Source organism: Prionailurus bengalensis, chromosome B1 (assembly GCF_016509475.1).
Source record: "Prionailurus bengalensis isolate Pbe53 chromosome B1, Fcat_Pben_1.1_paternal_pri, whole genome shotgun sequence".
In the NCBI taxonomy this organism is placed as follows: Eukaryota; Metazoa; Chordata; class Mammalia; order Carnivora; family Felidae; genus Prionailurus; species Prionailurus bengalensis.
Genome location: NC_057344.1, coordinates 163,661,403 through 163,672,911, shown reverse-complemented (window position 1 = coordinate 163,672,911; position 11,509 = coordinate 163,661,403). Strand labels below are relative to the sequence as shown.

At 39.8% G+C, this 11,509-nt stretch overlaps 1 protein-coding gene across 30 annotated transcripts in view; it reads left to right on the top strand.

Annotated features, from left to right (window-relative positions):
• Positions 1-813: 813 nt before the first annotated feature.
• The window catches only part of FIP1L1 (factor interacting with PAPOLA and CPSF1), an 81,727-nt gene continuing 71,031 nt past the window's right edge, over positions 814-11,509 (top strand). For 4 of the 30 annotated variants that reach the window (XM_043572653.1, XM_043572649.1, XM_043572660.1 and 1 more), the window contains exons 1-3: positions 888-1,176; positions 2,478-2,517; positions 10,521-10,578. In XM_043572653.1, coding sequence (XP_043428588.1) covers positions 1,092-1,176; positions 2,478-2,517; positions 10,521-10,578 — 183 coding nt within the window. In that variant the 5' untranslated portion in view covers positions 888-1,091. Of the gene's footprint in view, positions 1,177-2,329; positions 2,375-2,477; positions 2,518-10,520; positions 10,579-11,509 lie in introns of all 30 variants that reach the window. The other 26 variants (XM_043572642.1, XM_043572655.1, XM_043572636.1 and 23 more) reach the window with 19 other exon arrangements.

Sequence of the window (11,509 nt, the reverse complement as noted above, 5' to 3'; positions counted from 1 at the left end):
AAATACTTGTAAAAATCTGCAAGAAGTCATTTACAAGGCTTTTGTAAACGTTTGTAGTATTTTTAGGGAGGGTGGTTAAAGTGAAAAGTTGAAACCAATCTAAATGTACACCACTAGGGAAATAGCTATATACATTTTGTGATAGCCATGCTATGGAATATTGGGAAGCACTTAAAAATGGATATAGTTTGATGTATACCAACATGGGAAGGGTCTCCAAGACACTTCATAAAAATTAAAAAAAAAAAAAAAAGCAATCCGGAGAATGATACACAGTATCGCACCCTTTAAGATTCGTTAATCTCAGGTTCTTCCACCAAAACAATACACGTGAAGTAAACATATAGAAAATCCGAGGATTCACACCAAACAGAAAACGAGGGATACTTGTGCAAAGGACGGTAGTGGATGAGGGGGTCTTCGACCTTATGTGTAATGTTTTATTTTAACAAAGAGAATGCATTATTCATGCACGAGCTCGGCTTTCGTTTGCTGTTAAAATTAAATATTCAATAAAGTAGGCATTGTTTTCCTCTCCAATGAGAAACGAGTGATAAGGTAACAATTCTGTGTCGAGTGATACAACATGTGAAGAACGAAACAAGGCCTTTAATAAGATTAAAACACAGACAAAAAAGTTGAGAAAGAAAGCGTTAAAGGACAAGGGAACAAAAGTACGCCGGCCGGCATAGGCAGCTTATCAGAGGAAAGGGTGGGGGAAGGGAACCCTCCCCGACGCAGGACGCCAGGGGAGAAGGCCACGCTAAAAAGGCAAAACGGGATTCCACAGGGGCGGGGCCAACCACGGCACGCATGCGCAACCAGGTCCAGGTGGCCGGCGCCACGGAAGCGAAGCCTCCTAAAGACGCCGCGCGCTGGGGCTGCTGCTGCGCCTGCGCAGGCGGATCGCCGCCGGAGTCGTCTTGTTTGCAGGCTGAACGCCGCGGCCGCCTTTCCTGGATTTGAGTCTCGCGCTTTCTTCGTTTGCTCGCCGGCGGGTTCGCGCCCCTCTCGCGCCCCCGGGCAGCGAGGCTGGGAAGGGGTTGGAGGGGGCTGTTGATCGCCGCCTTTAAGTTGTGCTCGGGGCGGCCATGTCGGCCGGCGAGGTCGAGCGCCTAGTGTCGGAGCTGAGCGGCGGGACCGGAGGGGATGAGGAGGAAGAGTGGCTCTATGGCGGTACGGAACTTCCTGTCCCTTCTCTCACTCCCGGGTTCTCTCAGGCCTGTCCTCCCGGCCCGTCAGCGGCCGGCGTCCTGGGCCCCTCATGCCGCCCCTGGGGCCTCTGGTACGGAGCCTCCTCCGGCCTGAGAGTTAGGCCGAGTGCGGCGTGCGCGTTCCCGCCTCCCCGCCCCCAGCCTCCTCCCGCCCAGCCCACGCCCCCATCACGCAGCCACCCCGCGGCAGCCAGGCTGGGCCGGGGGCTGGGCACCGGGCCGGACCCCGTCTCCCGGTCCTCCCCGCCGGGGATTCCCGGCCGCCTCGCTTCCGCGCTCTTTCCCCTACTGTTCTATCTCGATTCTGAGCTCTGTTGGTGTGTCTGTTCTTGCCCCTTGGCTGTAGGATGCCCTCCCTGCCCCTTTCTTTCAGAAACAGTCTTTCTGTAATAATAGCTAAATAAAGTTGATGCTGTAAAACTAACGTCTTGTTTCTTGATGGTCAGTTTGTATGGAATGCACCTGCAAGGGTACCTCCTTGTCTGAAAGTCGTGCTTTAAAAATAATTAATTAAAAGAGAGAGAGAGAGAAAGAGATGGAATACATTATGGCCCATAAAGAAAACCCCGAATGTCTCCTGTATTAAGGTGAAGTTTTTCTTTTTTAAGAGACTGCTCTTTAACCCACGTCATTAGAAGTATCTCATGTCCCTTAGCCTTACAGTTTTCAGTTATCTCGTATATATCTTTTTTCCCAAAAATAAGTTCAGTGCACTTTGTACTTCCCTCTTGAAAGGGACTTGACATCTAGCTTTTAACTTTTCATTAAGTCACAGTCTCTTGTCTGTTAATGATAACTAGATTTGAAAGTTAATTATTTATTCCTTACCTAAAATATGTATTCTTTAGTATAGTAAAAGTGCACGTTTGAGCACCATGCAGCTCCTTGATGCTGTGGCTTTGACAAACCTGTACAATTGTCTTTGGTGGCAAGATTCAGCATTAGTAATATTCTTTGGAATGTAAATGTGTAGGGTTTCCTTAACAAAGATCTAGAAATTTTTAATGCCTCTTAAATTAAGCTTACTTTTATAAAAGTAAAGTCATTTTTTTTTTCATAAAAGACATATCTTGTTAAGTCATTATAAGGTGATCTAACTTTGGATGTGCTTATAGGCCCATGGGACGTGCATGTGCACAGTGATTTGGCAAAGGACCTAGGTTAGTGCTTGTGATGATCACTTCAGATTTTCATAATACTGGTTTCTTTAAGAGTGGTTTGTTTGTTAATTTTATTTATTTATTTATGTATTTTTTTTGGTAGATGAAAATGAAGTTGAAAGGCCAGAAGAAGAAAATGCCAGGTTAGTGGAACTTGTTGTCAATACTTCTGCAGATTGTGTGGTAACAGTGGTTCTGTCAACACATTGTCAAATTTATTTCATAGTCTTTGGCTTAATTACAGCATACTGACTTAAAGTTCACAGGCATTGATTCCGTTAGAATTTTCTATTTCAGGACCTAATCAGTTCTGCGTTTATTTGCTAGTAGCGTAGGGGACAAAGTGTTTGAGGTAAGGGTTTGAATACTCTTCACTGTTAAGTACTTTGTACTCTTAAGTGAGTTCAGAAGTGTAATATACGATTGTAATCATTAGACTAATAAGAAAAAACTTTAAAAAATGTTTTTGATAAAAAAAAAGAATCCTTTAAATTACTAGTTTCACAATACCTTTGATGGTGTAGTGCACTTTGGTTATCATCTCCATGTTTTAAAATATGTAAAGTCAGATATTTAATGAATTTGTTATAAGATTGATTCCCTTTGTTAGACTACTAGAAATACATGACTGTCGTTTATAGAACACGTAAAAGCAGCTTGAAACTTCTCCAAATTTCAAAACAACTCACACATGGGAGTCCGTCGACATGCTTACATTACTGATCAAATGTAGTATCAATGCCTTGATGTCCTATAATGAAGGCATGGTTAAAAAAAAGAGCTTTGAAAGGTTATTTGGTTTTAAAAAGTAGAGAAAATACCATTTTACACCCGCTAGGATGGCTGTACTCAAAAAGAAAGTAACAGGTGTTGGTGAGGACATGCAGAAATTGGAACTCTCATACACTGATCGTGGAACTGTAAAAAGGTTCGGCTACTTTGGAGAACAGGCAGTTCCTCAAAAGGCTAAGCACAGTTACTATATGATCCAAGAATTCCAGTTCTACATAGATGCTTTAGAAAAATGATACATATCCACACAAAAACTTGTACATGAATGTTCATAGCAGTGTTATTTATAATAGCCAAAAAATGGATATAAGTGCCCATCAAATGATGAATGGATGGACAAAATATGGTATATTCATACAGTGGAATACTATATAGCAGTGAAAAATGAAGTGCTGATACCTGTAATAACATGGATGAATCTAGAGAACATTATGCTAATTTAAAGAAGCCAGTCCCCAAGGACTACATATTGTATGATTCTGTTTATATTAAAAGTAGAGAATAGGTAAATGCATAGAGTGGTTGGCAGGACTGAGGTCGGGGAAAATGGGGAGGTGACTATTAATATACGCAGTGTTTCTTTTTGGGGTGATGAGAATGTCCTGGAATTAGGTAGTTGTAATGGTTGCACTATTTTGTGAACATGAAAAGTCATTCCGGGGGCGCCTGGGTGGCGCAGTCGGTTGAGCGTCCGACTTCAGCCAGGTCACGATCTCGCGGTCCGTGAGTTCGAGCCCCGCGTCGGGCTCTGGGCTGATGGCTCAGAGCCTGGAGCCTGTTTCCGATTCTGTGTCTCCCTCTCTCTGCCCCTCCCCCGTTCATGCTCTGCCTCTCTCTGTCCCAAAAATAAATAAACGTTGAAAAAAAAAAAATTTAAAAAAAAAAAAAGAAAAGTCATTCCGTTGATTGCTTTAAACGGATGGTTTGTGTGGCATATGAATTCTGTTTCAAGCTGGCAGGGTTATACCTTGGAGATACTGTGGGTTCAGTTCCACACCACTCCAATAAAGTGAGTCAGATGAATTTTTTGGTTTCCTGGTGCCTATAAAAGTTATGTTTATAATATCTCTCTCTCTTTTTTTTTTTTTTTAATAGTTTCAACTTTTTTTGAGAGAGAAAGAGGAAGGCAGAGATAGGGACAGAAGATCCAAAGTGGGCTCTGCTCTGACAGCAGCAAGCCTGATGCAGGGCTCAAACTCACAAACTTCGAGATCATTACCTGAGTGGAAGTTGGACACTCAACTGACTGAGCCACCCAGGGCGCCACTATACTGTAGTCTCTTAAGTGCGATGGTACTATGCCTAAAAGACAATATACGTACCTTAATTAAAAACTATTTTTATGCTAAAAAAAAATCCTAACCATCATCTGATCTTTTGGCAAGTCATAACGTTTTTGCTGGTTGGAGGGTCTTTGAAATTGAACTCTGCTGACTGATCAGGGTGGTGGCGGCTGAAGGTTGAGGTGGCTGTGGCAGTATAAGACAATGACCTCTGCCACATGCACGGACTTTTCCTTTCACGAACGACTTCTCAGTAGCACATGATGCTGTTTGTTAGCATTTTGATAGTAGAACTTCTTTCCAAATTGAAGTCAATCCTCTCAGACGCTGCTGCTTTATCAGCTAAGTTTATCTAATATTCTATATTCTAACTCCTTTGCTGTCATTTCCACAATCTTCACACCGTCTTCACCAAGAGTAGATTCCGTCTCAAGAAACCACTTTCTTTGCTCATCCATGAGAAGCAGCCCCTCATCTGTTCATGTTTTGTCCTGAGATTGCAGCAATTCTGTCACATCGTCAGGCCCCACTTCTCATTCTAGTTCTCTTGTTATTTCCACCACGTCTGCAGTAACTTCCTCCACTGAAGTCCTGAACCCCTCCCAGTCATCCACGAGGCTCGGAATCAACTTCCAAACTCCTCTTCATATTTGATATTTGGACCTCTCCCCATGAATCATGGATGGATTTTTTTTTTTTTTTTTTTTTTAAATTTACATCCAAGTTAGCATATAGTGCAACAGTGATTTCAGGAGTATATTCCTTAATGCCCCTTACCCATTTAGCCCATCCCCCCTCCCACAACCCCTCTAGTAGTCCTCTTTTTGTTTTCTGTATATTTGTCTCTTATGTTTTTATATTATTTTTGCTTCCCTTATTTTCATCTGTTTTGTGTCTTAAATTTCTCACATGAGTAAAGTCATATACTTGTTTTTCTCTGACTAATTTCACTTAGCATAATATTCTCTAGTTCCTTCCACGTAGTTGCAAATGGCAAGATTTCATTCTTTTTGATTGTCGAGTAATACTCCATTGTATATATATATACACCATGTCTTCCTTATCCATTCAATGGATGAATGTTTTTTTTATTTTTTGTTTTTTTTCTTATTTATTTTTAATTTTTAAAATTTACATCCAAGTTAGTTAGCATATAGTACAACAGTGATTTCAGGTGTACATTCCTTAATGTCTCTTACCCATTTAGCCCATCTCCCCTGCCACAACCCCTCCAGTAACTCTGTTCTGCATATTTAAGAGTGTCTTATGTTTTGTCCCCATTCCTGTTTTTATATTATTTTCCTTCCCTTATGTTCATCTGTTTTGTATCTTAATGGACTGAGCCACCCAGGTGCCCCCATCTGTTTTGTGTCTTAAAGTCCTCATATGAATTAAGTCATATGATATTTGTCTTTCTCTGACTAATTTCTCTTAGCATAATACCCTCTAGTTCCATCCACGTAGTTGCAAATGGCAAGATTTCATTCTGTTTGATTGCCGAGTAATAGTTCATTGTGTGTGTGTGTGTGTGTGTGTGTTGTGCATATATACATATATATACGTATATATGTATATATATGTATATATACACACTACATCTTCTTTATCCATTCATAATGGATGGATGTTTTTAATGGCATCTCGAATCATGAATCCTTGTCAGAATGTATTCAGATTATTTTGCCCAGATCTTCCAGACAACTGGAATCATGGTCTCTGACAACTATATGCTTATGAAATGTGTTTCTTCAGTAATAAGACTTGAAAGTCAAATGACTCCTTGATCCATGGGCTGCAGAATGGATATTTGTTATGGGGCATGGAAACATTAATCTCCTTGTGTGTCTCCAACAGAGAGCTCTTGAGTGACCAGGCACATTGTCGATGGGCAGTAATATTTTGAAGGGAATCTTTTTTTTCTGAGCAGTAGTCTCAACAGTGGCTTAAAATATTCAGTAAACCATGTTGTCAACAGATGTGCTGTCATCCAGGCTTTGTTGTTCCACTTTTAGGGCAGAGCACAGGCAGAGTGGATTTAGCATAATTCGTAAGGGCCCTAGGATTTCAGAATGGTAAATGAGCATAAGTCACCAGCTGCATTAGCCCCTAACAAGAAAAGAGTCAGCCTGTCCTTTGAAACTTTGAAGCCAGGCCTTGACTTTTCTTGAGCTGTGGAAGTCCCAGATGGCATCTTCTTCTAATAGGAGGCTGTTTTATCTACATTGCGAATCTGTTTAGTGTAGCCACCTTTATGAATTATCTGAGTGAGACCTTCTGGGTAACTTGCTGCAGCTTCTGTATCAGCACTTGCTGCCTTGCCTTGCACTTTACGTTACGGAGATGGCTTCTTTCCTTAAACCTCACGAACCAACCTCTGTTAGCTTTGAACTTTTTTCTTGCAGCTTCCTCACCTCTGTCAACCTTTACAGAATTGAAGAAAGTTATAAGGGCTTTGCCCTGGATTAGCCTTTGGCTTAAGGGAATGTTGTGACTGGTTTGGTCTTCTGCCCAGACCACTCAAACTTTATATCAGTAGTAAGGTATTTTTACTTTCTTATCATTCGTGGCTTCACTAGAGTTTAGCTCTTTTAATCTTCTTCAAGAATTTTTCTTTTGTGTTCACACCTTTGCCAACCGGTGGCAGAGGCCTAGGTTTTGGTCTTTGACATGCCTTCCTACTAAGCTTAATCATTTCTAGCTTTTGAATTAAAGTGAGAGACCTGTGGACTCTTTCACTTGGACACTTAGAGGCCATTAGAGGATTGTAAATTGACCTAGTGTGGATATTGTTGTGGTTCAGGGAATAGGCAGCCTAAGGAGCAGGAGAGAAAGAAGAAGTGATGGTTGGTCAGTAGAGTGGTTAGCACACACAAAATCTTTATTAAGTTCACCATCTTAAGTGGTTGTGATTCATAGCTCCCCAAAACAATTATAATAGTAACATCAAGGAGCACTGATCACAGACCACCATAATAAATACAATAGTGAAAAAGTGTAAAATATTACCAGACTCACCAAAATGTGGCAGAGACACAAGGTAAGCAAATGCTATTGGAAAAATTGCACTGCTGGGTGACACAGTGTTGCCACAAACCTCAGTTTGTAAAAAATTTATCTGGGAAGTGCAGTAAAGTGAGGTGTAATGGAGCCAAGCATGATAAAAGGAGGTATGTATGCACTTGTTAAAAAGTGAATGAAAGGAAGAAGTAAGACATAGAAATAGAACTACCTTAAGGGATGCTGAAATTATATTTCCTCACTTAAAAATATCCCCTTTATTGGAAGACTTTTTTTTCACTCATTGCTATATCATGTGAAATTTTATCATTCAGTTTTGAAATTTGGTCCAACCCAGTTCCTAACCCTAATCTCAGTTACTCACAAAGTTGATTTGTGTAGCTTATAGTTATGGAAGTAATTGAAAATTTCTTCATACTGCTTTTTAATTGGTGAAGAATCAATGGATAATGCTACAGATTCATAATTAAATACCTTTTTTTATGAGCTAATCTTTATTCCATTAATTTTGTTAGTATTGGTTCTTGGTTACAATCCTTGAAGCCTGTTTTTTTTTTTTTTTAATTTTTTTTTTTCAACGTTTATTTATTTTTGGGACAGAGAGAGACAGAGCATGAACGGGGGAGGGGCAGAGAGAGAGGGAGACACAGAATCGGAAACAGGCTCCAGGCTCTGAGCCATCAGCCCAGAGCCCGACGTGGGGCTCGAACTCACGGACTACGAGATCGTGACCTGGCTGAAGTCGGACGCTTAACCGACTGCGCCACCCAGGCGCCCCGAAGCCTGTTTTTTGATTGAATGAATGTCCTTTAATTTTTTTTATACTCAGTGTGATTTGTTTTTTCTTAAATGTTTGTTTACTTTTGAGAGAGACAGAGACAGACTGTGAGTGGGTTAGGGGCAGAGAGAGAGGGAGACACAGAATCCGAAGCAGGTTCCAGGCTCCGAGCCGTCAGCACAGAGCCCAATGTGGGGCTTGAACTCACGAGCTGTGAGATCATGACCTGAGCTGAAGTCGGAGGCTCAACTGACTGAGCCACCCAGACGCCCCTTAGCATGATTAAATGTATTGGAGGGAAGCCTCTACCTTCCTTGAGCATTACTGTCAAAATGTCTTTATATTCTTTATTAAAAATTTATTTGGAGAGCTATTAAGTTTATTTCATTCTGTGGAAAAGTTCTCTTAAAGCTTAATTTTTCTAGAAAAAGCTTGTAATTTTATATTTGTAGCATTTTAATGTTGATAGGAATTAAAACTTTTAGAAGTATTTGGTAAGGCATGTTCACCAAACCTGTGTTCTGGTATTCAGCTTGGACTGATCAGAGTCCTTGCTATTAGAGTTCTCCCCAGCTTCTTTGTGACCAGTTCATTGTTACAACTTCTTAACCATTGTATTATGCTGTGTCCAATTTTGTCATGTTGTTTAATCCAAGGTTTGGCTAACTACACTGTTCCATGGCATAAAAAGCATGCTAAACTTGTTTCTGGCTACCTAGAAACTTACTTAAGCAGGAGGTAAATGTACTGAAGAATTATAGTTGCATATTTTCTTGGGTCAAGCAGTAAAACAATGAAAACTTCACATTCAAATTTTCAATTATTATCTTTATTTTGCTTTATATGAGGATTGTACTACTGTAAAATACCACTATAGAGATTGCATTGACTTCTATAAAACTGCTTGACAAAATGAAGTTTAGAAGAGATAAACAAATGTAATGAAAAGAGGTTTGAGCTATATCGACATCTGGATATCGTTCTCAGAAATCCTACTAAATGTGAGTTAGTTGCTTTGTACTTCAGTGCCTTTATTTGTAAAATGAGTTTAATGGTTAATTCCCACTATCAAAATCCTAATTATTGAAATATAAGAAACCAATTACAGGGGCGCCTGGGTGGCTCAGATTGCTAAGCATCTGACTCTTGATTATGGCCTAGGTCATGATCTCAAGGTTTATGAGATCCAGCTTGGGATTCTCTCTCTCCTCTCTCTGCCCCTCTCCCTTCTTGTGAGCACATGTGTTCTCTCTCTCTCAAAATAAATGAATCATTAAAAAAAAGGAAGCCAATTACACTATAATACTATAAGTTTTATTTGATGGTTAATGACCAGATGCTTGAGTCTCATGAGAAAAGAGGGGTTTATTTTTTTATATCAGTTTTGCTTTAATAAGGCAAATACAGGTATTAACTGGACTTTAAAAAGTTATTAGTTTTGGGCGTGCCTGGGTGGCTCAGTTGGTTAAGTGACCGACTTTGGCTCAGGTCATGATCTCACAGTTTGTGGGTTCGAGCCCTGCGTAGGGCTCTGTGCTGACACCTGAGAGCCTGGAGCCTGCTAAGAATTATGTGTCTCCTCTCTGCCCTCCCCCTCTCATTCTCTGTCTCAAAAATAAATAAACATTAAAAAAAAAAAAAGTGGTTTTTTTAATGCATCAGAATTAGGTCTGGAGCTCTTTATTGGCACCAAATTGGAAGATAGTCTTCTAGGAAGATAAGCTTTTCTTTAATCCTAAAATGTATTTTTCATGCAACGAAGAACGTGTGTCCAATAAGATAGGTGAAACAAAACCAGAACGGAGCATGTGTGTTAACTGAATACTGGTAGAGTTAATGTGGTCATATTAAAGTTCTTCAGTTCCTCGGGCGGCAGGAATGGAGGAAACTGTGTATTCCGTAGCCTTAGGCAATTTTAGTAGTCCCTGGCACATGGTGGATGTTCAGTAAAGAGTTAGGATAAGTAAAATTAAGTGTGATGAAGATTTTTTAAATATTAAAAAACTTGAACTATACCCCACTGTCAAGTTGCAAATTTCATATCATTAAAAAATTGTAGAGGCAGTTCCATTCTACTTTCGGTGTTGAGTCTGGATTTTATGCAAGGCAGCAGGAATGGTGGAATAACACAGGCAGCTTTTGCCATCCTTTTTCTTATCCAGTGGAGACCGTAATTTTAGGAAATTATCAGACATAGCTTAAGAATACTAGTATATCCTGTCTGTACCTCTGAAAAGTAATACCAGACTTATGTGCTTATCTTTATTATTCATAGTGCTAATCCTCCATCTGGAATTGAAGATGAAACTGCTGAAAACGGCGTACCTAAACCGGTAACACAAGGCTTTGAAGTCCAGTTACTTCCCTATGTGAAGTCTTTATCAGTAGTTTCCTGTTCACTAAGGAAGAAAGCCAAAAATTTAAGATGACTTTCAGTGTCCGGCGTGATCTGGCCCCGTTTATATCTCCAGCCTCATCTGTTGCCATCAAAAACATAGCGATGAGAATAGTGGGAAGAGACTTCAGATGAAATGGAGCATGTGCAAAGATGTGAAGTTTAATCCTTTCAAGGAACTGAATGATTGTAGCTCAACTAAAGATTATAATGAGACTCATTTTGAAGGAAGACTTTAAGTCCCACAGCACAAGTTTGAGTGCCATAATTTTTAGCAAGACAATTCTTTATATAAGTGATAGTCTCTGACCTCATTCATGCCTGTTAAAAGTGATGTGTTTTGGATTGAACATGTATTCTTGGTCTTACAAATATTTTAACATTCTGTTTCTATATAAAAAAGAAAGAAAGAAATCCTTACTCTGCAGGCTTGAATTGAATACAAAAAAAATATTTTGCCTGAGGTGATCTACTTTTTTATTTACTGTTATGTGACTGACCACAAAATAGCCTTTTGGAGCCAAATACAACCTTCATAAATGGTCCTACTTTTTACTCCTAAAACAAGTATTTCCTCAGTCACTTGCACCCTGGGCCTCGACTAGCTACAAATGAATGACAAGAATTAAGTGAGCTTCTCCGTAACGATTTGGTGCTTTTTAACCATGACGCTGTGACTCTTAACAGTATCCTCTTCATATTCTTGCCAAAAATTTCTCACTCGATTTTTTTTATAATTTATGTTCTAGATATTTTAGTACAATGCCTTAGATTTGTTTTGCAGAGAAGCATTTATAAATAACAGGAAAAAATATATGAGGTGTTATTTACAAAAAGATGCTGAAAAACAGATTTTATTTCACATTCTT